Raw genomic sequence first — 24,930 nt, forward strand, 5'->3', positions numbered from 1 at the left:
TCAGCAACCAGAAGTGTTGGTGGCAACAGCTGGTGATTTCCCCCTAAAACTAATCAATTAGTTTTCAGAGGTAAAGTGACTTCAGAATGTTGTTGAGGAAACAAGAATTAAATATTGTGTGGAGGAATTTTATAAGCATGGCTGCTTTTGGCATTTTGCTGTATCACTATGAGGTGACATTGAATTGCATGGACCTAGATCAAGGAATTTGTGTTAACAGTAGCATCTATTACATGATCATAGAGCTAGAATGAGTAACAGTGCCCAAGTCCTTCTTTCATTTTGGAGAATAACTTGTGTGTGTGCGTGTGTGTGTGTGTGTGTGTGTGTGTGTGTGTGTGTGTGTGACAGGCTGCACTCTTCCAACTTTTCCTATTCCTAGAGGCCAGATAAATTTCTCAAGTGTATCTCTTAAGATTAGTTTTACTTTTAAGATGTCTCCTAACACTATGAAAAAGAAAGGTGGTTTGCATTGCCTAACATCTTGTTTAGCCACTCACATGTTCTCAATCACTTGACTTAAACTATTGCTGAATGGAAACAGTACTCACTAGCAAGGGAAAAGTGTCTAGAACAGCAATGAAAATACTGTTCTCTACTTCTTAGGACTTGGTGAACTTAGCAGAGGAGCATCATAGATGTTTCCTCCTCTTTCCTGTTGGTTAAGGATGACCTTGAGTCATTCAAAGCTGTATTTTCACATAGGATCCATTTTGGATCACTGTAACCAATCTTGTTCCCTGGAGATACCCTCTCCCAGTATACTCTATTGGTGTTAAGAAGTGGAAAGTTGATGGTACCAGAGTAGATGTTAAAGTGACTGTCTGTAAGACTAATAGCAACCAATGAAAGTATCCCAGCACAAGTTCAATTCATAAAGAGTTTAATGAACAGCCGCTAAACATTGCACCAAAGCATTTTAAAACACAATTTCTACAGAGAGGCAAAGATCAGGCTTCCATTCTAAATTCCTTAAGACAGCCCCCCATCCCACCCCCCATCCCCACACATCCACAAGACTACACACTCTTCTAGTCATAAGTTTACCTACAGACACAGTCTTAAGAATAATGGGACTGGCATGCATTATCCCAACAATGGCAAGGAAGCAGGGAATAATGGAAAGATGGATGAAAAGACAACCAGCAGCTAATGATACACCCCTTAGGAGCTTTGTTCAGTGGGTGGGCAGGAAGAATCTGCTTGTGGTGCTACTTGTGGCTTTTACCTTTGACCTTAAGGATATGCTGGACTAGTTGAGCTATTCAGATCCAAAGTGGCTGAGGCTGTTGTACTAAACAATCTCACTCCTTTGAGCCATTACTACTAGAAGTGATCTTCTTGGGTAATAAAAGACCTCTGTAGTGTCCAAATTGTCTCCATAACCCAGAGGGCCTTCCATGGCTGTGCTGGTTCTAAGGTCAAAATGGCCCTAGCTTCTCAGCTATTCCTTCACATTGGAAATGAGTGTGGAATATTTCTTTATTAAAGACATTTGTAAGAGGTGCAGGCAAATTATTCAAACTTCTGAGACTACCTTATAAAATTTGCCTCTGTTCTTTTTGTTCACTTTTAAGAACACATGAGATCAAATGGTCTTTAATACATTATAAAATTGGTAATAAAATTAATGATTTAACTGACTCAAAAAATAAGTACAAGTATTTCTATGATTCTACAATTCACACCTCATTACAACTGGCATCCAAATCAGGTAAGGAGTCCTTGACATAATGGGGAACAAAGTGACTGGGCCTGAAAGAGGACAGCATATATACAATCTGTTTGTGGCCCTTTCTTCTGAGGCAGATTTTAGCCTTTAGCCACCACCATCATATTCCATCTACAATTTAACTAATTGCTTTGGCAGGAAGGTGAGTTTCTTATATTCACCATCTTTGAACAATTCTAGTCATTCGATCTAGATCATTTTGTTTGTACATGTACCATTTTAATTTAACTCAAAAATGTCTGTTCATTTTTTTCCTGGAAGATTTTGTAGGCATCCATGAATCCAAAATAAGCAATACTCAACTGGCTACAAGGGGCTCAGTATTATTGAAGCAATGGGACTTTCTTGAAGGAGACATTTATTCAGGCACTACTTTCCTGAGGGGCTGACTAAAACTACAATAGAGCCCACTACTCTAACGTTGGAATGACCCAACTAGTTTTCTCTCTCTCTCTGTCTGTCTCTCTGTCTCTCATATACATATGTTTGACAGAGGTAAGCATCAATTGTCCCCCACTGACCTCCAAGGCAAGAAACTATTGGTTACTTCAAAAGTTTCCATAGGCTTCTTCCCATTCTACCAGGTAGGCCATATGCCTAGTAAGCACTAATGGGTATCAGGTAAGTAAGATTATATGAGATAGCCCAGCCTGACTCTGTAGTGAGTCAGAACCATCCAATGAAGCCCCAGTCACTAGTGCTCCTGGATCTCAACACCCTAGACCTCACACCGCCAAGGTTTCCACTAGAAGTAGAGTCTCCTGTCCTTTCTCCAGTGGGCAGAGTGAAATTAAACACATGCAGTGCCATCAGCTGGGGGAGACTGGCATACTAAGATGAGAAACTGGACAAATGGCAGTGTTTGGCTCAATCCAAGCAATGTTCGAAGGACAAGTCATTTTTCTGTTTTACATTATCATTGAGGCTCATAAATACGAATTGAGAAAGTGATTACACTCAGTTTGGAACAGGGTTAAAAAGAATCCTGAAACATATGAGGGGAGCCCTGGGGTTTCGAGTTTGGATGCTTCCTGGGGTATACAGTGCTCTGGTTGCTGTGCTGCCACTATTATCTACTGTTTGCGGATCATGCCCTTGATAGCTGATTCCCGGTTCACATATGTAGCCCAATAGACAAGATTAAATATGGCAAAGAGCACAGGGAAGATGATGCGGGAAATTTTGTCAACCTTGCTGACACTGTTGTAGGTCTTCGTCTCAGCAGGACTGTCTTGCACATAAGTAGCCTTGGGTGAAGCAATCGCTGTTGGAGTTGAAGAAGCAGTAGGAGCAGCAGCAGACTTGGAGATGGTGGAGAACTCAGTATCCTTGGCCAGATTGATAGGATAGGTGGTGCCCACTATGTTGAAGGTGGTGCTTGTTTTCTTTGTTGGAGCTGCTGGTGTTTTCTTCTAGAGGCAGAAAAAGAGGGGAAGTGGGGAGAACAAAACAAACAAAAGATAATGAATTCACAGCACAAATACACTCAGAGACTGCAGGGAAGAAGAACCATGGGGGTGTTAAAGAACCTACTAAGTAGTCAGGTTTATATGTAGGGAATATATTTTAAAAACAGAAAACCTGCATGCACAATTTTGACTATCCTAGTCAGCCCCAACTGTCACCTTGACACAGTGAGTCTCAATTTAGGGATTGTCCATATCAAGGTTGGCTTTTGGGTCTGTCTGTGGGGACTTGTCTTGACTGTTCACTGATGTAGATGGGTCTACATTATTATGGACATCACTACTTTTTAAGCAGAGGGTCCTAGACTATCATGAGAAAGCTCTCTAAACATGGGCCTTCAGATCAGCCAGCAAGCAATAGTCTTCCATAGTTTCTACTTCAAGTTCCTGCTTGAGTTCCTGCCCCAGCTTCCCTGGGTAATAGACTAGAACATGAAAGTGTAAGCCAAATCAACCCTTTCCTCTCTTACATTGCTTTTGGTGAGTGTTTTATCACAGCAGCAGAAAGAAAACTACAAGATTTGCTTTCTAGTTATATGCATTTGAGTAAACCACATTTCCTTTGTGAGCTTCTGTTTCTTCATTTGTAAACTGAAGATGAAAATAGCTGGCAGACTGATGAGATCAGGGCAGAGTGGCAGTGGGAACTGACAGGAAATGTGAGGTCTTATAGACTGTATGATTTCATCCTTCATAGTAACCCTATGAGTAGGTGACATTCCCACTTGATATGTAAGTCAGCCTCAGATTAAATGGCAGAACTCATACTACCAATCTGATTTCCTGACTTCTGTCCATACATAGTCTGTGCTGCTTTCTATAGCACAAGATACTCTTGGATACCCGAGGAAAAAAACTCCAAAAGGCTGCGACCGTCAAGGGGCACACCTCCTGTGAAGAAGAGAGCTTGGTGAATCTGCAAAGTCATTCTATCTTAAAGATAATAATAAATAATATGGAGTATTTACATGCATCATCACAACAGCATGCTGTTCTCATGCACTATAAAGGTGCTTATCAAAGCAGGGTACGTACAAAGGTTTCCCACTCTTGTTTGGCTGCTGACAAGAACCACAGCCTCCTTCCCAGAGAAGGAGGTTTTTTTTCAGCATAAACTATCTCCAGAACATAGTAAGAAGTGTTCTCTGTCTCTCTCTCTGTCTTTGTGTCTCTCTCTGTGTCTCTCTGTCTGTGTCTGTGTCTCTGTCTCTCTGTCATGCTCACACACACACACTCATGTTTATGTGGTGCTGCACTGGGGCTGCCATCTTGCAAAACAAAGGAGACAATGATTAATGCTTAATAATAATAATTATTATTAATAATGCTTAATAATAATTAATGCTGCAATAGAGATGCTGTGTGACAAGGTGGCCAAAGGAGCAAGCTAGCTCCTAACTGCAACCCAAGGCAGTGGCCTACTTCAGAACCTAGAAACTCTTACCATGTCTTCCCTCCAGCTCTTCTTCAGACACCCCTGTCTCGTTTTTTGCCATTTTTGAGAACATAGAGTTAACTTCTTTACTCTAACAGATCTTTCCTGATTTCTTTCCTAAGTTTCCTGTTCCTTTTGTTGCCAGTTTTGTTGCATCTCTCTTTTATTACTTTCTTTCTTCAGAATTCTTATCACTTTTCTCTTTCTGCCATTAGACCACAGTACCATTTATTTTCCTGATCTAAATAAACTAATCACCTTTTTACATTTACTGAATAACAAGGTCAAAAAGTCAGGAAAGGCTAGAAGTTGTACTGCAGTCTCTTTCTCCTTCCTGCTCACAACAGTGTATTGTTGAAGAGAGCCTGTGAACACATGACTGTCATAATATGGAACTTGAGTCCTAACTGTTTAGAGTAAAGTGCTGTCAATGTGCCTGCAGGTGTGGGAAAGGCAGCTCAAGAAAAGCTGTGAGGTTTCCTGTCTGTATATTAAATGGAATCATCAGATGATACTGCAGCAAAGGCCAGGCTGAAGCCCAGAACACTGTTGAAGGCTGGCAAGGAGCTTGCTAAGACTGAATCACAGTTAGCATGGGCAAAAATAGTTGCAGGAATTGAAGGCACAGATAGAAAAGACCAGTTCTTGAAAGGGCTTGTATGCCACACTCTGTCTGCCAATGTTTTAGCATCAGTGTTCTCAGTCAGGGGCAGAGAGGGTTGGGAAAGGGGAGGGAGACTGTGCAAGATAAGGGGGTGTTCATGTAAGTGAATAAAAAGTCTGACTAATAAGACATTTCAAAAGCAATACTTTTCTTCCTGTTGGATGATTGTAGTTACAGTGTTACAAGCAGAAGGGGCACAGAGCTGAAAGCCTTCTAAGAACCTTATAAATGCTTTAAATACTACATGAGGCTCATTTATAATTAGCAAAGTCATTGTATGAATAGAGTCCCGCTGCTAAATGCTTTTGCTATTAAATAAAATAGTGCTTTACTTCTTTGCCTGCTTATTAGCTTGCTTGGTAATTTCTTTTTTCCATGGGTAGACAAAAAACAACAACCAAAGCAGGAAAAACAGAAGGGGAAGAAAACATTACCCTAACTTTACTAAAAGCATTTACATTTAGTCATGTTATAAGCTGCTTATGACTAGGTCTTAAACAATCACTTGTGGCTATGAACACATTCTTTGTTTCCTCGGCCACTTTATATTCTATAGGTAAAAAGATGCAACAGTGGATTTAATCACAAATTATTTAAATGGTAAAGTAAACTTACCTTTTAGTTTCTCTTACCGCTTCCAATGTGACATATTCTAATCATTATTACATTTCTACCTGCCTTGTCAGGGCAGGATGCAGAGAAGTTGTCCTTTCATGAGTGGAGAATGTTAAGTTTTTTGAGATTAAAAATTATTCTGGAGATTAATTGTGAGTGTGCTTAAAACATTATTGGATTATACTTTTCATTGTTTAAAAACTACACTGTTGGGAAGGAGATAAGAGAGAGTGAAGGTGACAGCAACCAAATGAATTGCACACACAGAAGAAATTGTCAAAAACAATATTTAAGTAATAAAAATAAAAACAGAATTGTTTTACCACAATTTAAATTTTATACATATATCTCTATATGTGATAGTAGTTTTAATTGTCAACTTGGCAAAATTTGGAATCGCTTAGGGAGACAGTCTCAGTTAAGAGGCTTTCTAGATCAGGTTACTCCATGGGCAATCTCTGTGACATAGGGTCTTGTGTTAATTGATACGGGAACGCCCACTAGAAAAGTGGTTGGTATTATTCTCTAGACTTCGGCCCTAAAATAGTACAGACAATTAACTGAGCAGTAGGCATTCATTTCTCTCTGCTCTTCACTGTGGATGTGATGTGACTGACAGTTCAACTTTTTGTCCTCTTACAGTGTTATTCCCTGAAGTGCTGAGCTCTAACCTGGAATTGGGAACTGAGTTACACAACTGTATTTATTTAATTAATTAATATAATTAATTAATATATTCATTAATTAATATAATGAAGCATATTGTTTAATTCTGCCCATCTAACTGGAACTATCCATACTATACTGTTTATGATACTTTACATAATATGTTTGTATATGAAAATATATAATTAATCAAAGACCTTGCCCTCAGAAAACTCAGAGAGAGCATTCAAAGATAAAGATTAATTACAAAAAACAAAACAAACGCAAAAGACAATTTGAGGATGAAGAAATAGTTCAGGGAGACCTAAGTTAACACCATTAATAGACATGTAAAAACTAGGTATGGCAGCACATGAAGAAAACTAAAATCCTAGTGCTGGGAAGACAGGAGAGTTCCTGTGGCTTGATGCATAGACACTTTAGTTGAATTAGTGACACTAGGTTCAGTGAGAGACTCTGTCTTAAATGAGGTAAAGAATGATAGAGGAAGGCAGGATCAATTTTAAAAAATTCTGTGGTATAGTTGGGTTCTCAGGTAGTACTATGTCAAATTTTCTGAGGAACTGCCAAACTGATTTCCAGAGTGGTTGTACCAGCTTGCAATCCCACCAACAATGGAGGAGTGTTTCTCTTTCTCCACATCCTCACCAGCAACTGCTGCCACCTGAGTTTTTGATCTTAGCCATTCTGACTGGTGTGAGGTAGAATCTCAGAGTTGTTTAGATTTGCATTTCCCTGATGACTAAGGATGCTGAACAATTTTTTAGATGCTTCTCATCCATTCGGCATTCTTCAGTTGGAGTACTATGCAGCTATTAAAAACAACGAATTTACGAAATTCTTAAACAAATGGATGGATCAGGAGGATATCATCCTGAGTGAGATAACACAATTACAAAATAACACACATGGTATGCACTCATTGATAAATGGATATCAGCCCAGAAGCTCGGAATACCCAAGATACAATTCACAGATCACATGAAATTTAAGAAGAAGGAAGACCAAAGTGTGGATACTTCAGTCCTTCTTAGAAGGGGGAGCAACATACCATATAAGGAGTTACAGAGATAAAGTGTGAAGCAGAGACTGAAGGAATGACCATCTAGGGATTGCCCCACCTGGGGATCCATCCCATAGACAACCACCAAACCCAGATACTATTGTGGATGCCAACAAGAGCTTGCTGACAGGAGCCTGATATAGCTGTCTCCTGAGAGGCTTTGCCAGTGCCTGACAAACATAGAAGTGAATCCTTGTAGCCTACCATTGGACTGAGCACAGGGCCCCCAATGGAGGATCTAGAGAAAGTACCCAGGGAACTGAAGGGGTTTGCAGCCCCATAGGAGGAACAATAATATGAATTAACCAGTATCCCCAGAGCTCCCTGGGACTAAAGCACCAACCAAAGAATACACATGGTGGGACTCATGGCTCTAGCTGCATATGTAACAGAAAATGACCTAGTGGTTCATCAGTGGGAGGAGTGGTCCTTGGTCCTATGAAGGTTCTATGCCCCAGTATAGGGGAATGCCAGGGCCAAGAAGCAGGAGTGGGTGTGCTGATGAGCAGGAGGAGGGGGGAAAAGATAGGGGGGGGGTGGAGGGGAAACTAGGAAAGGGGATAACATTTGAAATGTAAATAAAGAAAATATCTAATAAAAAAAGAAAAAGTATCTTTAAGGAGGGGATCTAAGACCCAAATAAGAGCAAACAAGCTCTTTAAATAAAAGCATCTTGTATTTGGAAGAGAAATGACTTGTTCTAGGTTAATAGAAGATACAACTATGGATTGAAGAGAGTGAATGAAAAGTTTAAAGGGTGATTGCAAAACTGAGTGTAACGATACATGTCAGAAATTCTACCTACTTTGAAGATTTAGGTAAAAGTTTCACTAGGTGAATGTCAACCAGGGCAACACAGAAATATTCCATCCCAGAAAAAGAGGGTGGCACATGTGTACATATGAAAGTATTCTTAAATCAGAACTAATTTTTGTTATGACTTCATGTGCTAGAACTAACTCTTAGAATTGAATTGATATTTGTTCTTAGTCTCTTTTTTGTTGTCTCTTAATTTTAATCTGTCCTTTCAAACTTCATAAGTTTTTCTGATTCTTAATTCAAAAATTAATCATTCCCCCTAACAACCATTATGTATTTGAATCTTCTACCTTGTATTTCTTAATTTGAGTCTCAGAGGACAGCATGTTGAGAGATTGGAGTTAAAACCCATGAATCATCCCTCAAGAGCCGATGTTCAGGCCAGCTCAATGTCTGTCCATTGATGAATTCTGATTGACTTCAATTGGTCAAAAATTATATCAGCCTAATTGTATTACTTTAAGTGTTTTCTATTCCTCACAGAGCCTAACAGACAGAAAGTTAATCGATGGGTATGAAGTGATGGCTCAAGAGAATGTGCTCTTCTTGCAGAGGATCTAGGATCAATTCTTAGCACCCAGATGGTAGCTCACAATTCTAGTCACAGGGTATTTGATTCTCTCTCTCCTTTGGCCTCTGGGGAGCACTCCATGCATTAGTGTACTTAACTAATTATACATATAAGATAAAAGAATTTTAAAAGTTAATTAAGCATCTTGATAAACTCTGGCATTTCCAGGTCTATCAGTTTATTAGCCATAAGTTTGTTATAAATTGTCCTTAATAAGCATAAACTATATCAGATATTGATCTAACTTCTTTGAAAATATCTAATTAACAATATATTCTAGAACTTTTTGTTTATTAGACCTGGGTCATCTTTACTCTTTGGATTTGGTGGGGGGAGCTGTTTCACTTAATCCCAAGCCCAAAATCTTTTGATGATAACAATTAAAATGTCTGTAGCTTTCAGGTTCTGGCCCAAAAAAGAATTTCAACAAGTGACTAGCATTGGACATGAGGAGAAACAAATGATCCTTATCTTTAAATACAATACTGGTAGTAATAACATCCAAAAAATAAAGGATATAGCCCCAATTGGGTAGTTGAAGGTGTGTGGGGGGGGGCACACACACAGAAACACAAATATAGAGAGTGCTTTCAACTGAGCAAGGAAAGCTTGTTACTTAGAAGCAAAATCATTACAAAGGAGTTTAGACAGACAGAAAATGATGCTCAAATTACAAAGACTACAAATCACTCTCAAGTGCTCACCCCTCTCCTAATCATCCTCTGAGTCACTTCCTAAAAGATTTTTTCCACACATAATAGGTAGTAAAGAATTGCTCTATTATAACTTAAAGTAATAACTGATGCAAAATGTGCTGCAAGAGGGACGGAGATGAGCAGTAAAGATTGATGAAGAACACACAAGAGAAAAATGGAAAGCATGAAAGCAAGATGTGAAAAATCATGAAATAAATATAAGGTAATTGGGCTAGAGAGAGAGAGAATTCAGTGAGTGAACGAGCTTCTATGAAAACATGAGGACCTGAATTTTGTCTCCAGAATTCATGTGAAAATTCAGGAATAGAATCAAGTGTCTGTGATCCAAATATGGAGGAGGTAGAGAAAAGAGATTATTGGGACCCACTAGCTAGTAAATCTAACCAAATTAGTGAACTTATTATTAAGCAAGAGACTGTCTCAAAAAAGTATGTTGTATATGTGATTGAAGAAGATACAACAAAAAAGAAGGTGAATAGGAATTTTTGAAAATGACCAGAGACATAGAAGATAGACTTGAGGAAAATGGCAGTGAAATTAAATGAAAAATAATGTAGTTAATTATTATAGAAGAAATGGTATATATAGAAAACAACAAAAATCTCTGGTATATATAATTGGTACATCTAGGAAGAGAAAAGAACAAGTCTATGATATCAATAAAGCTTTCTTTATATATGAAAACCAAAATTTTACAACTTTTAAAATAAAATGTCTGTTAATTTTGTATCCAGCTATTTTGCTGATTTTTTTTTAATTAGAGGTAGGAGTTTTGTGATGGAGTCCTTCAGGGACTTTTATATATAAAACTATATTATCTACAAATAAAGATACTTTGACTTGCCTATTTTCATTTCCTATTTTTCCTTTGATCCACTTTACTTGTCTCATTGATCTAGCTAAGACTTCAAGTATTGTGTTGAACAGGATTAAGGAAATTTGACATCCTTGTTTTGTTTTTGTGAAAATTATTTAATGGTTTTTTTCCCATTATGATGATGTTGGGTGGAGGCTTCCTGTATATGGTCTATACTGTATTGAGATATGTCTCCTATATCCCTAGTCTCTTAAAGACTTTTAACATGGAGGATGTTGGATTTGTGTCAAAAGCTTTTTCTGAATCAAATGATATAATCATGCCATTTCAATAGTTTAGTTATGATTATATTTACTGATTTACATATGTTGAACCATCCCTTCATTTCTGGGATAAAAATTACCTGAACATGGAAAATAAACTTTTTAAAATTATTTTAATTAGGTGTATAAGGATTTTATTGAGATTATTTGCATCAATACCTACATCTGAGGCATTGGTCTATAATTTTGGTATATAATTTTCTTTTGGGGGGTTGGACCTTTATTTGGGTTTTAGTATCAGGGTAATAGTAGCTTCATAAAGGAAATTTGGAAATGTCCCTTCCTTTCCTATTTTGCAGAAGATCACACATCTAAGATTATTGGACAATACAAATTGATCTTGAAAGGTTTAAACACACACATACACACAAACACACAAACACAAAATGTTGGATGGATGGGTAAGGGCGTGTAGATTTGAAAACTAAGGAAGGAGGATAAATGTTATCAAAACACATTGCATGAAACTCTCAGAGAACAAATAAAATCCATTATAAGGCCATGTAGTGGCCTTCACAAATGAAACATACACACACACACACACACACACACACACACACACATATATGTGTGTATGTATATATGCCATAAACCAAATGTTTAAGGATACGAGAAATTTCCAAGTATGCTCTATTGCTGTATAACACCATCCAGTGTAATGCTGATAATAGCAAGTGATTCCTACAACATCTTAGACAGAGAATATGAACTACAAACTTAACCAGAAGTATAATTCACTACAAAGACATGTGATAGATATCTTGCACATGCAAGAAAGTGGGAAATATGGTTCCAATAAGTCCTTAAAAATCTTCTAGACAACAAACTTAAGATAACTAAGAAATTAGTGGAAAATAGATATATTGACTTCTGAGAAAATAACACATTTAAATGTAAAAATGTAACTAAATATTGGCAGGAATTATAGCTGCAAAAATGAAGTAAATATTATAAAACTTGACAAGCCCTCACTATTCCTTGTACAAAGTTGAGCAATGAATAGAGAAGAAAGTGTGAGAAGTAGGTTGGGTATATGAATTTCCTTATGTTTTGTAGATGAGGTCATTATTCTTGGATCATAACTGACAAGTGAAGATGTAGAAGGGTTAATGAATGGCAAGGATAAAAAAGTAACAACTAGAGAAAGTACAATAATAAAATAAACAAAAACCCTATAGGAGAGTAGGTCAAGAAAATTAGAGACAATTTTTCTTCATTTACACCAAAGTTAAGTATCTGTTTAGGTAAGCAATTGCATTCTATTTCAAAGATTGCTAACTCAACATTTTATTCTATGAAATATACGTTTTAACCCAGCTTGAGTGGCTTCAGTACCATTTATCTTATCTATTATTTTCTGAAGAATAATTATTGGACTGTATTTCTAGTACTTTTTAGAATGCTATAATGTACATTATAGTGGTTTGAATAGGAATGGTTTCCATAGGTTGTGTTTGAAGACTTGGTCCATAGGGAGTACCACTAGCAGGAGGTGTGGCCTTGTTGAAGTAGGTATGGCTTTATTGGAGAAAGAGTTTTACTAGGGGTAAGATTTGAGGTCTCAGAAGTTCAAGCCAGTTCACTTCCTGCTGCATACAGATGTAGATGTAGAACACTTAGGTACTTCTCCAGCACCATGTCTGCCTGCATGATGCTGTTCTTCCCACCATGAAAATTGTGGACTGAACCCCTGAACTGTAAGTCAGCTCCAATTAAATGTTTTCCTTTTATAGGTATTGCTGTAGTCATGGTGTCTCTTTACAGCATTAATACACCAACTAAGACATACATTTAAGTCTAGATACCTCAACTCCTTCAAACCATTGAGTAAAGATATACTTGATCTCATTCATGATTAATTCCTATTGGTCCAGTGTTTTTATCTTGACTCTGTTCTTTATCTACCTATTTAGCCAACATCTCTTCAGCTTTCATTCTTATTCAGATAAGCTACAATATTCAAGATGTGTATAACCCACTAAGGAGGCAAATTAGTAACTTTAATAGAACTAAATTATTTTAATATCAGAGTACCCATACACAGATCAGTCTTTATGAATCCTGACAGGCTCTACAGAGAAAGGAATGTTTTAGTTGGGTTTGAAAAAATAAGTAGGTCTTTACCAGGATGCAGGCAGGGGTGGGGGAGTGCACTATAGGTAGAGAATGCAAAATACACAAATACTTGGAAGGAATGATGAGTACTTCAGTTTTACTAGAATGTGGATATTCTGGAGAATGAGGGGTAGAAGTGGTCTTAGAGACTGTGCTGTGGATGTAAATAAGACTCCAAGATTCTGGGTGGCTTTCTAAGTACCGATGAGCTTCTCCAGAGTACAGTAGCATCATCACATTTATATTTAATCCAACACCAGAAGACATAAGCACTACATGTTATTTGCTGTCTTTTAATTGTTCCTAGTTAAGTCCAGATTACCAAGAAGCACTCCAGTTGAGAATTGTATTGATGACCCCAGTGAATAGAACATAGCTCTGCTGAGTTCCTGCGGGCTACAGGCTATTCACTTCTGGTCCCAATACAGATCTCTCAGGAAGTGCTTCCCAGCCCTTCCTTTGCTTCCACTCACCTTCATCTCCAGGGCCTCTGGTACCTTCTTGCCTTCCCAAGCCCAACTCCGCTTGGTGAAGTAGTTGACAGTAGCAAATTCAATCAGTGCAGAAAATACAAAGGCATAACAGACGGCTATGAACCAGTCCATGGCCGTCGCGTATGCCACTTTAGGTAAAGAGTTTCTGGCACTGATACTCAAGGTGGTCATGGTGAGAACAGTGGTGACACCTGAGGAGAGAAAAGTCAAGAGCCAGTTGCAACTGGAAGACAGTGGCAGTGTACTTGGTGAAGGTCACCAACTTCCCTCTGAAGGGAAGTTCTTCATCGCACTCAGTAAGGACCTCAAGTTGTGTTGTCTATGGAGCAGCCTGCTGTACATTTCAGTAATAAACGTTTGCTTTTCCTTTGCTTCAAGTAATGGCCTGTTTTTAAGTAAATTTTATAGAATATCAAGGCTGAATAGATCAATCTAGCAAATATTTCATTCCATCTGCCATTAGAGTAAGATTCTTCAGTCTACTGTATAGCTAGCTATCTGCTAGTCTCAGACTAAGCACTTCTGCTGAAGAATAAGTAACCCATTTTATTGTAATAGAGCTTCTTAGAAAGATTTTTGACCTGAATCTGTTTCCTCCAATGGTTACCCTACTAATGGATCTCAACGTTCTTTCTGTGACCCAACGGGAAGTGAAATATTCCCTTTTCTCCAGGATAGGCCTGAAGAGACCCAAGAAGAGTCTTTTCATCTCCAGAGTGATGTAGACCAGTGATTTCCTCATGTCTTCCTTTTGGTCATCTTTCTACCAGTCCTGGTCATTTTCTTTCGACAATCTGAGGCCATGATTCAGAGCATAGGTCTGAATTCAATCTGGTTTCCATATCTCCTCTTTGTGATGTTATAATAATGCAACAAACTAATATGGAATGTGTTTCAGTCACTGCTTCAAATTTTGAGTTTCCGAGCTTTCTGGGTATTCAAAACTATTTAAAAATCTGTATTTTTTTTATATAACCGGAGTTTCTTTGGCTGCCACTTACTTGTTTTTTGTCTTAGAATTCCTTTAATCTCTCTGAGCCTTCTTTATCCCAATCTGTGAGTGTTAGATACCCTGGGACTTTCATATTCTCAAAGTCAATCAAATTTGAAGGAGAAATGATAACAGTATATTCTGATTGTTAGAAAGCTGGGGAGGATGGGTAATATGTTCATGGGTCAAGTAGGGCACAGGGTGAAGAGACATTACAGAGTAAGGCAACCAGAAGACTCACCGAGTCTATTAACTCTCCTGGGAGAGTAAGGCATGTGAGCAACCGACCACCCCTGGTGCCTCTTCTTTTGTCTTGGCCCTTTGAATTCCTTACTTGCACATTTTCTATATACATGAAAATCTAGACTGGAGAAGAATTTTCAACAAAGACCCTAAAGGTATACTTTAAAACAAACATAGCATCAAAGCTGAGTTGCAAAAACACATTTTTACCAATGTGAGGGTCAGCTACAATGTTAGTACTTATGAACAAAGAGACCTCACCAATCCTAATATACCAAGGAGTGTATGAGCCATGCATACCCGTGACTCATGTATGAAGTTCTCAAATAAAATTAGATTTAAAAAGGAAGTAGAGATTTATGGGAGAAATAAGCTATCTCATTCCTGGCTATGAACAAATGCACATCCCCATGAGCACATTTATAGCAACTCTCCTGCACCATAAATGCTTCTGGGCCTTATCTCCATGGAAAGTTTTACTTAGCTTTTGGTGCTTAATTAGACCTGTCACCTTATGGAGAGCTCTTAGCTGGTCAGATTTGGAAGTGCTCTCAATCAATCATTCCATACACTTCCTGGAGCTTTTAAAAGGAGAACCAGCTGCATGGTGATTCTCTCTTAAGACTTCTAGAAAGCCCTTCTTCAATGACTAAGGTAGAACTGGCTGACCTCCTCATTTCCTATGAGTATTTCTAGTACACTTACTTGTTAAGATATGTCTATTCTACCAAACTGCATGCATAATGAGGGGAATTAACATGACTCCTCAGTCTTTTAAAACTCTTTCTCATAGACTCTTTTATGTACCTAAGATCTCTACTTGGTCTCTGCCCCCACCCCCAGTTTTATGTCATTATCATATAGTATGTGTTCATTTGTGTCTGGGTACAATAATTCAGTACAATAGCTTAGGTTTGTTCTTATTTCATCTATTTTGAGAGTAATTTTATTGATTTCAGAGTGATCTCATAGGTTTAGGGTAAACTAATTAGTTTATCTATTCACTTATTAATGGGCATCTCAATTGTTTTCAATATCCAACTCTTATTATAAAAGTGTCTAAACAAATTGCATTAAATATTTATATAGATATGTTTTTCTTCTCTTCATAATACATAGCAATGGAGGTGGAGGATCATATTATATGAATACATTTATGCTTCTATGACATTGTAAGGCTTTTTAAAGTAGTTGCACATTTAACATTCTCAGAAGATATACATTTTAGTCAACATGCATCACTCATTTATGAAATTTTAGTGCTAATTGATATTTTCCTTGATAATGAAAGTATATAGAGTATTGTATATTTTTCCACACCAACTTACATAGGTTACAGTAGACTATAGTATTTTCCTTATAAGTCACTGCTATTATTTGTATATTCAATACACAGTCACCAAAACTCATTTCTTTATTATTTTCACTAACAATGTCAGCCTTCCTTCTAAGATACTTTTCCTTTCATTGCATGAAGAACCATCAGCATTTCTTCCTGGGAAAGTATAATGATAACAATCTCAAGTTTACATTCTTTCACCAGCTTTTCTTGGAAATGTAACGTTATATCCTTCTTGAGATAGTGCCAGTTTTAGGCTATTATCTCTTTCAAGTTTTTGAAACCACTCTTTTCCTTCTCTCATTCTTCTGTGCTGTACCTACTCAGTGAATCTCATGACAAGTCTCTCTGTACATTTCATATTTTTGTCGTTTTACTCATTTTCTTTTGACCTATCTTTCTATTTTTTGATCTATTTATTTTATTAGATATTTTCTTTATTTACATTTCAAATGTTATGCCCTTTCCTAGTTTCCCCTCCAAAAATCCCCTATCCTCTCCCCCATACCCTTGCTCCCCAACCCACCCACTCCTGCTTCCTGGCCCAGGAATTCCCCTATACTGGGGCATAGAACTTTCACAGGACCATGGGCCTCTGCTCCCATTGATGACTGACTACACCATCCTCTGCTATATATGCAGCTAGAGCCACAAGAGCTCTGGAGCTCTGGGGGTACTGGTTAGTTCATATTGTTGTCCATCCTATGGGACTGCAATCCCCTTCACCTCCTTGGGTCCTTTCTCTAGTTCCTTCACTGGGGACCTTGTGCTCCATCCAATGGATGACTGAGAGTGTCCACTTCTGTATTAGCCAGGCACTGGCAGAGCCTCTCAGGAGACAGCTATATCAGGCTCCTGTCAGCAAGCTCTTGTTGGCATCTGCAACAGTTTGACCTATCTTTCAATTTAGGAGTAATATAACAATGTTTAAAGAAATGGATGTTAGTTTGTATTTTTAAATTCTATGATAACCAATATGCCTTCTCTCCTGAATGTTCTCTATTTGTATTCATTTATTTATAAATATTCATCATAAATGTTTGAAAGTTTCTATCTGATTACTCCAACATCTATAGTCCTACATGTTTGTATTTTAAACTGTGGTATAACTCATATACAATAAGATGAAAATATCTTGCACATTTGATCTCATTGGGAAAATGTATACAATTGTATCTATATATGACCAGCCATTGATGCATTTTTGTGAATGAAACATATATACATGCTTATGGAAGTGTTTTTTATTTAATGCACTTTATTAACATTATTCAATTCAATTAGTTATATATGTAAAAGATTAGGAGGGTTATCCAAAATTCTTAAAACATTAAAGTTCCTATTCCAAAAGATACATAGTATATCATTTTTATGTTTTATTCTGAGACATATGGAATTTTTAATTTAAGTCCATGAATAATTTCAAGTAATTCTCTCCAATAATGTCTTTGTGGTAAATTAAGTTTCTGTTTACAAGGGATTGCTTCCAATCACACTCTAGTGTTTTATTTCCTTTTACTTAGTCTTCTTTTTTTTATGCCAATACAAGGCTGCTTGGATGACTGCTGCATTTTAATCATCTTGACATCCTGTGGGGCATGTCTCTCCACTCTGTTTTTATTTTGGCTATTCTTAGCTCTTTGTTCTTTTAAAATTAACTTTTCAACTTGGCAGTTTTCACATTAATGTAGTTATTGTACATACGTTCTGAATTCTCAAGGAAACATGAATTTCACACATACCCCTTGCCAAAATAAAAATGTTTTCACATTATCTCTATATCTTTTGTGTAGTTTCTTAATGTTCTCTTACACTGAAGTCACAGCTCTTCAGTGGTATTGAATTTGTGGGAATGGTTTTTCTCTTAATTTCATATGATAGATGTAACAAGTTATCACAACTCTAATGGCTTAAAAGCACCACAAACGTGTATATATGGATCTAGGCACAATTAGCCAGAAATTACTTTTACAGAGTTAAAGTCAGTCTTGACCAAGGCCCTACTCCCTCTGAAGGATCTGGTATAATAATCTATTGCGTCTTTCAAAACTTCATTAATTGCATTTCTTGGTTAGTGAGACTTTTCCTCTTTCTACAAGACAACAACAGATCATCTTTCAATCTGGCCTGCTTCCTTTATCACAACACTTATTCTTCTGTAGTTAAATACCTGACAATGCAGAATAATCTCTCCAGCTTGAAATCTTCAACTGTGTCACATCTGGAGATTCACTGTCATCACATACAGTCACATTTCCACATCCAAGAGACTTGGAGATGAATTTTTGGATGATATTATTCAGCATTTCACAGCTTAAGTTATAATCCTTATCAGCACCCTCTTTTATATTTTAAAACTAAGATACTTGTTTACCAAGACCAGTAACCCAAATAAACTGGCCACATTTTATTGAAAATAATTTTTGTACAAAATATTCTGATCATGCTTTTTCTTCTAATAACAACCACTTTCACTCATACCCATAAACTTTGTTATTCCTCTACTTCAGTAACATCTGAGTATATCACAGTAATAAACAGACAGCTTCCACCTGGGTTTTACAGAAATGTATAGTGGGCCTTCATTCCACATGATTATTTCCTGCCACTAAATACTTTCCTCTTGAGTTCTATAATGTTGTACCTTTCTTAGTCTTTTTTAACTTTCTCTTTCTTTGCTGCCATCTCCTTATGGACCTGACCCAATGTGCTACCTCTCTCTGAAACATCATTTACTATTAATGAAACAACATTGGATAGCTTCAAGGTATTGGTAGAAATGCCTTCTGTATGTGTATCTAGTATATATGAGTGTATGCTTCACAGTCTGTGAATCTGCAGTGGTTCAATGGCCTAAAAAAATTAATCTTTGTGCTTCAAAAATCTTGCTGTGGGAAAAATAGGTAGAAAATATTTTGTATGCTTTAATTCTCAGAGGAAAATGGGCTAATGATTTGCAAACTTCTTCCTAGATATAAGTAACTTCATACTAAAGTCAATTTCTCTGATTCTACATAGTGTTAGAGAAACCATTTAAAGTATATATAGCCTTTACTGAATATCAGTGAATTTACACACTCAAAAGGCCGGAGCAGATGCAACAGGCCATTTATATACACACAAAATCATTTCTGGGCATTGGAGAAATGGCTCAGCAGTTAAAAACACTTGTTCCTTTTACAGAAAACCTGTATTTCACTCCCATCAATTCCATGATAGCTCACAGCCATCGATAGTTCTAGTTCCAGGTAGATTCTTTTACCCTCTTTTGACTTCACAGGCATCAAGCATGCACACAGTGCACATACATACATACACACACATACAGGCAAAACGCTCATATACATATAATAAATCTTTATACAAAAATGGTACCTTATAAGACCTAGTCTACTTCTCTGATTTGAGGCTTGTTTTCCACCTTTGACTTTTTATATTCTCTGCACTAAGTTTGTATATTTTTCACTGAAGACTCTATTGTTTTTCCTGGTTCCCAGAACAAAATGAGATAAAGAACATTTGAGTAATTGTACTACTTCAACATTTTTATCCTTGATCCTTTCTTTGTTAGAAATTCAGTTGCTTGAAAAAAGAAAAGAAAAGAAACAAAAAAGAAAGAAATTCAGTTGCTTGAAATCCCAGAAACTGATGATGACATTTCTGCCACCTTTCTCCCCTCTACTGTGCCTTTGCAAGGGTCAGAGTTCCCCATTCTCCAGGAAGCAACACTTACCAAAGACTGTGCGGGCAGGGACAGATTCTCTATTAAGCCAGAAAGACACTTGTGACAGAATGACAGTCATGATACATGGCAAGTAGGTCTGGATGACAAAGTAGCCAATTTTTCTCTTCAGATGAAAGTGGGTTGTCATGACGACATATTCTCCTGGACAGAGAATAAAATTAGGCAGTATGGAGTTATACAAACACTGTTAAAGCAACTTGAGCCACAGTTCTGTGATTCTCAGGGATCCTCAATCTTATATTCAAGTTAAGATTTCCTAACACCTTCTTAACTCTTGAGTTCTAAAGCAAAATTATGAAATAGTATTTTGGATGTGAAAGATACAGTAATAATGTACCATAACAACTTGCTGAGAGCAAGTCTGATGAGTTTATTTAAATCATGTCTTCATTTAAGTAATGAGAAATAATGACATTTTATAAAGAAAGCACTTACTGTATGATACATACTCATGTAACATTAAAATATTTAATATTCATAATGGACCTGTGAAGTAGGGACTCCAATGGACCTCATCTTACAGGTGAAAAAAGCCTAAAACAACAAGAGTGTGAACACCTTGCACAGGTACCCAGCTAATAATTTGTAGTGCCCCAAATTAAGCCCACATAGGTTAGTCTACAGTTTATTCTTGCTAACACTATGCTTTGTTATTCTGCAGGCATTTTTATAACAAAAAGATCAAATAGGGTCCAAAGAGAAGGATCAAATACAATGAGCATGCACAGGTTCCTGTGGAGGACTCTGGTTTAATTTTTAGCACCCACATCAGGCAACACCTCAGATTTCAGCTCCAAGAGAGCTTATACTCTCTTCTCGCTTCTGTGAGCACCTACATATATGTGCTGTACATACAGACAAGCAGACACTCTCATACATATGAAAATATAGATTGTTGAGATATGACAAACAACATCCAGATTAATATTTTACTCTTCTAACATCAATCAGTAAATCCTTGCCTTCTGTATTTTTCAGCAGCATTTTCCATGAATAGCAGAGGCAGAGAACAGTGGGTTGTATCCTCAATTCAAGCACCACTAAAGATTGCTAGCCATCTGCAGAAGCTACTAACAGGCTAGGAACCAATTCTTCTTCACAATCTCTAGAGAATAATCATTCTAGCAGTGTTCAGATTCTTAACCTCCAGATCTGAGAGATAAGAAATTTAGTCTGGTTTAAGCCAACCAGGTGGTAATAGCTTGTTAACAGGAACACGGGGTTCCCAACTGTAGCTAGATCTAGATATTCATCCAGCTATTTGGCATAACTATTTGGGTATTTAAACAGGCATTTTGACATTTTACTTTCTCTATTTTCTATTCTCTTCCAAACTGAACTTTCCAGCAAATTATCCCACCTCAAAAACGAGTAGCTCTAAGTGTCTAAGACCAAATTTAAAATATTCAACATTCTTTGCATCATATTCTTCCTCTGTCCCTGTATTGTTTCTATACCTGACTTCCTTCTTCCTTCCTTCTCTTATTCTCCCTTCATGACCTCTATTCTCCTCTTCTGTTACCTTTGCTTTACTCTTTCCTTATAAGGAGTTTAGGATTTATTTCTCCCAAGAGTTTGACTTTGATTAGCTTGACAATTTTTCCTTACCAATTTTAGTTTCATAGTTCTTAACCCATAATATCAAGCATATTCCCAATTCATATGAAATATCTAATATATAATTGCTATATTAATATTACTATATACTATTTAATATTCATGGTTCTTAGAGATCCTCAATCTTATATTCAAATTAAGATTTCCTAACACCTTTTTAACTCTTGGGTTCTAAAGCAAAATTATGAAATAATATTTCATATTTCTATGAATCTAAAAATGGAGACAAATATACTTTTACTTATGAAAATTTATCAAATCAACCATTTGTTTGAAGTAGCTGAACATATCTTCTTCAAGCTTTTCTCTCCTTTCTTCATTATTAGCCTTGCTTTCTCTGTCCCAAATGGAAACCATCTCCTTACTGAGAACTAAATGGTTGTACTGGTTGAGGAGCCATCCCTTATTTCTGCCTTTAAGTTTTTGTTTTTGTTTTCTTTTTTTTCAAATTATCTGTGTCCACTGAAAAAAGACAAGGGGAAAACAAAAGGCTACTTTAACAAATTCACAGATGTTTAGAAAATTAATCCATTGTATCAATTCACTGGCAAGTTATTTTCAAATACATAGCCAGCATTTTCTATCATCTCTTCATATTTTTTTCTGTCAAAATCAGAACTGATTTTGGAGGATTTTTTTTCCATCTTCTCTTATCCTCTTACCTGATTTTCACTAGTGAGCTCTACTTTTTTTTTTTTTTTTTTTTTTGGTCTTTTTTTTTTTTACTTTATTGAGTACCATCACTGTTGTGCTTTAAATAGTAAATATGGTGCATATTTTATAAATAATTGTTACCTATTATTCAAGCCAGAACTGTACAATAGTTTGCCAAACTAATGTTAAGGTTGATTATATGAGTCCTTCCTTTGTGCTTCCATTGCTGCCTTTCTTTGTGTATTTGTTTTTATGATGGATGACTATGTAAGTCACAAATTAACTTCATCTACACAGAAGGTAGTTTTCCATGTCTTAAATCCATGTTTGGTATTTTTCATCTCTCTATGTCCATTTGACAAATTATTATATTAGTTTAATTTTCTAGGAGGATAATTAGGATTCATACTTTAATTTTTATATTATTATATAAGTTTAAACTTTATTACTGTATCATTTTATTGCAATTGTTTATGCTATCTCTACATGTATACAGATCCAAAAATAAGAAAATGAATGAAAAAGGCATAAAGAAAACACAGAGACATGAAAATTAAAAGCCTATGTAGGCTCTTTCTACAGATAAATAACTAAATTGAAATAGATGGTGCCCAATACAGAAAAAATGCAACCGCAACAAAAGATAGTTTTTAATACTTCATCTGTGTGTTTCTATTTTGTTCTGTTTCAACTTCTAAAGCCAAATTTAAAAATCTTAATTATGAGCACAGGGCATTATTTGTTTTTGGAACTATTTACAGAAACAAAGTTCAGAGCTGAGATGGAAAGAAGGACCATCCAGAGACTGCCCCACCCATGGATCCATCCCATGTACAGCCACCAAACCCAGACAGTATTGCATATGCCAGCAAGATTTTGCTGAAAGGACCCTGATATAGCTATCTCTTGCGAGGCTATGCCAGTGCCTGGCAAATACAGAAGTGGATGCTCACAGCCATCCATTGGACGGAGCTCAGGGTCCCCAATGAAGGAGCTAGAGAAAGTACCCAAGGAGCTGAAGGGGTTTGCAGCCCCATAGGAGGAACAACAGTATGAACTAACCAATACCCCCAAAGCTCCCTGGGACTAAACTATCAACCAAAGAAAACACATGGTGGGACTCATGGCTCTAGCTGCATATGTAGATGAGGATGGCCTAGTCAGTCATCAGTGGGAGGAGAGGCCCTTGGTCTGGAGAAGGTTCTATGCCCCAGTATAGGGGAATGTCAAGGCCAGGAATGGGAGTGGGTGGGTTGGGGAGAAGGGGGACGGGGAGGGGAGAGAGGGTTTTCAGAGGGGAAACTATGAAAGGGGATAACATTTTAAATGTAAATAAAGAAAACATTTAATAAAAATATATTTATAAAACAAATTTATGCTCTCACACTTCAGGTCAGAAATTTGTCCAATTTTATGAGGAAATGTAATATTTTAATACCCACATACATCACTGGCTAAAGCTGCATTCTGTCTGCTGGTTCTAAGGAGGAGGCCACAAGTATTTCTTTGTTTGTAACCCTGCTTTACATATCTCTGACTGGTTTGTGCTTCATGAGAAACTTTTTGTAATTATGCTGATCCTCCTTTCATGATCTAGGATTTTGTCTTTATTAAATACCATCATAACAACTCTTTTCATAACCTAATATGCTCACAGGTACTGGGATTAGGATGTAGCATCTTTAGGGTGTATTCATGCCATTCAAAACAACTAAATGTACCTTTAATCTTCTAGAAATAAAGAGGACAAGGAAACAAAGACTTATATTGAATCTGGTAGAGGAGTGGAATGGTAGAGGGTGAGTGAAGTATACTATGTATTCATATACTTCACACAAACAAATCCATGTTATATCTCTAAAAGTACGAAAAGGTGCAGTAGAAGCACATTATAAATGTGGAGGGAATTAAACTATACATGTTTAAGGCATTGAATTTATCTGATCCATAATTTCTTTATGCAGAGACCTGGAACAACAATATTGCTTGCCTCACAGTGCTGCTCAAGGCTAAAATGAGTTGATATGTCCATAGTGCTATGTCCAGTACATATTACATGACCACAAATTAATCATCATTAATGTCACTACCATGCTTGTGTTAATTTTATCATTGGTAAGAAAAATAAAATGAGAGTTTCCTGATGCATTAGTTTGCTGAGGCCGCCCTAATAAAGTACCAGGTATCGGATATACTAAAACAAGACAATTGTATCTTCTCAGAGGTCTGCAATGAAGGCTTATATAGGGCCAGGTTCTGTTTAAAACCCATAAGGGACTCGTTCCTCTTACAAGTTTCAACTTGTTTGCAGGCAAACTTTGACATTTCTTTGCAGATGAAACAGTCTACCTGATCATGCTTACTCTTCATAGAAACAATTATATTACATTAGTGCAATATGACCTTATCTTCAGTGATTACATTTATATTACACTATCCCCAAATAAGATCATGTTCTAAGGTAGTAGTACAGTTAACACTTTGACATATCTTTCGTAAAAATAATTGAATCCATAATTCCAGTATTTCTAAGGAGAAAAGAAAACTTGGGTGTACATATAGAGGCACTGGGAAAAAGAATTGGTTAAATTTTCAGAGCAGCAGTTTGTCAACATGTATTATTTTCAAAAATGTTCTGTCTGGATCATAGACAGATAATTACACTGTAGCAAAATGCTGTCTGGAAAAGGAGGGTATACACAATATTTTTTATAGAATTAAACACAGGGCATAATGGTAGATAATTGGTTAAGTAGGCTATGAGCGAGTCGAATCACTCGGGACCTGAGACTGCTTTGGTTGGGGAGGCAGAAATCCGGCCTACATAGGGCCACAAGCCTCTTCC

At 36.9% G+C, this 24,930-nt stretch overlaps 1 protein-coding gene across 5 annotated transcripts in view; it reads right to left on the reverse strand.

The window, feature by feature from the left end:
* Positions 1-1,000: 1,000 nt before the first annotated feature.
* Positions 1,001-24,930, reverse strand: part of Gabra3 (gamma-aminobutyric acid type A receptor alpha3 subunit) — a 201,085-nt gene continuing 177,155 nt past the window's right edge. For 4 of the 5 annotated variants that reach the window (XM_029473536.1, XM_029473538.1, XM_021152863.2 and 1 more), the window contains 3 exons: positions 19,803-19,955; positions 13,476-13,687; positions 1,001-3,144 (listed from right to left, as the gene is read on the reverse strand). In XM_029473536.1, coding sequence (XP_029329396.1) covers positions 2,806-3,144; positions 13,476-13,687; positions 19,803-19,955 — 704 coding nt within the window. In that variant the 3' untranslated portion in view covers positions 1,001-2,805. The remainder of the gene's footprint in view (positions 3,145-13,475; positions 13,688-19,802; positions 19,956-24,930) is intronic. The other variant, XM_029473537.1, reaches the window with a different exon arrangement.

This window comes from Mus caroli, chromosome X (genome assembly GCF_900094665.2).
Source record: "Mus caroli chromosome X, CAROLI_EIJ_v1.1, whole genome shotgun sequence".
Classification (NCBI taxonomy): Eukaryota; Metazoa; Chordata; class Mammalia; order Rodentia; family Muridae; genus Mus; species Mus caroli.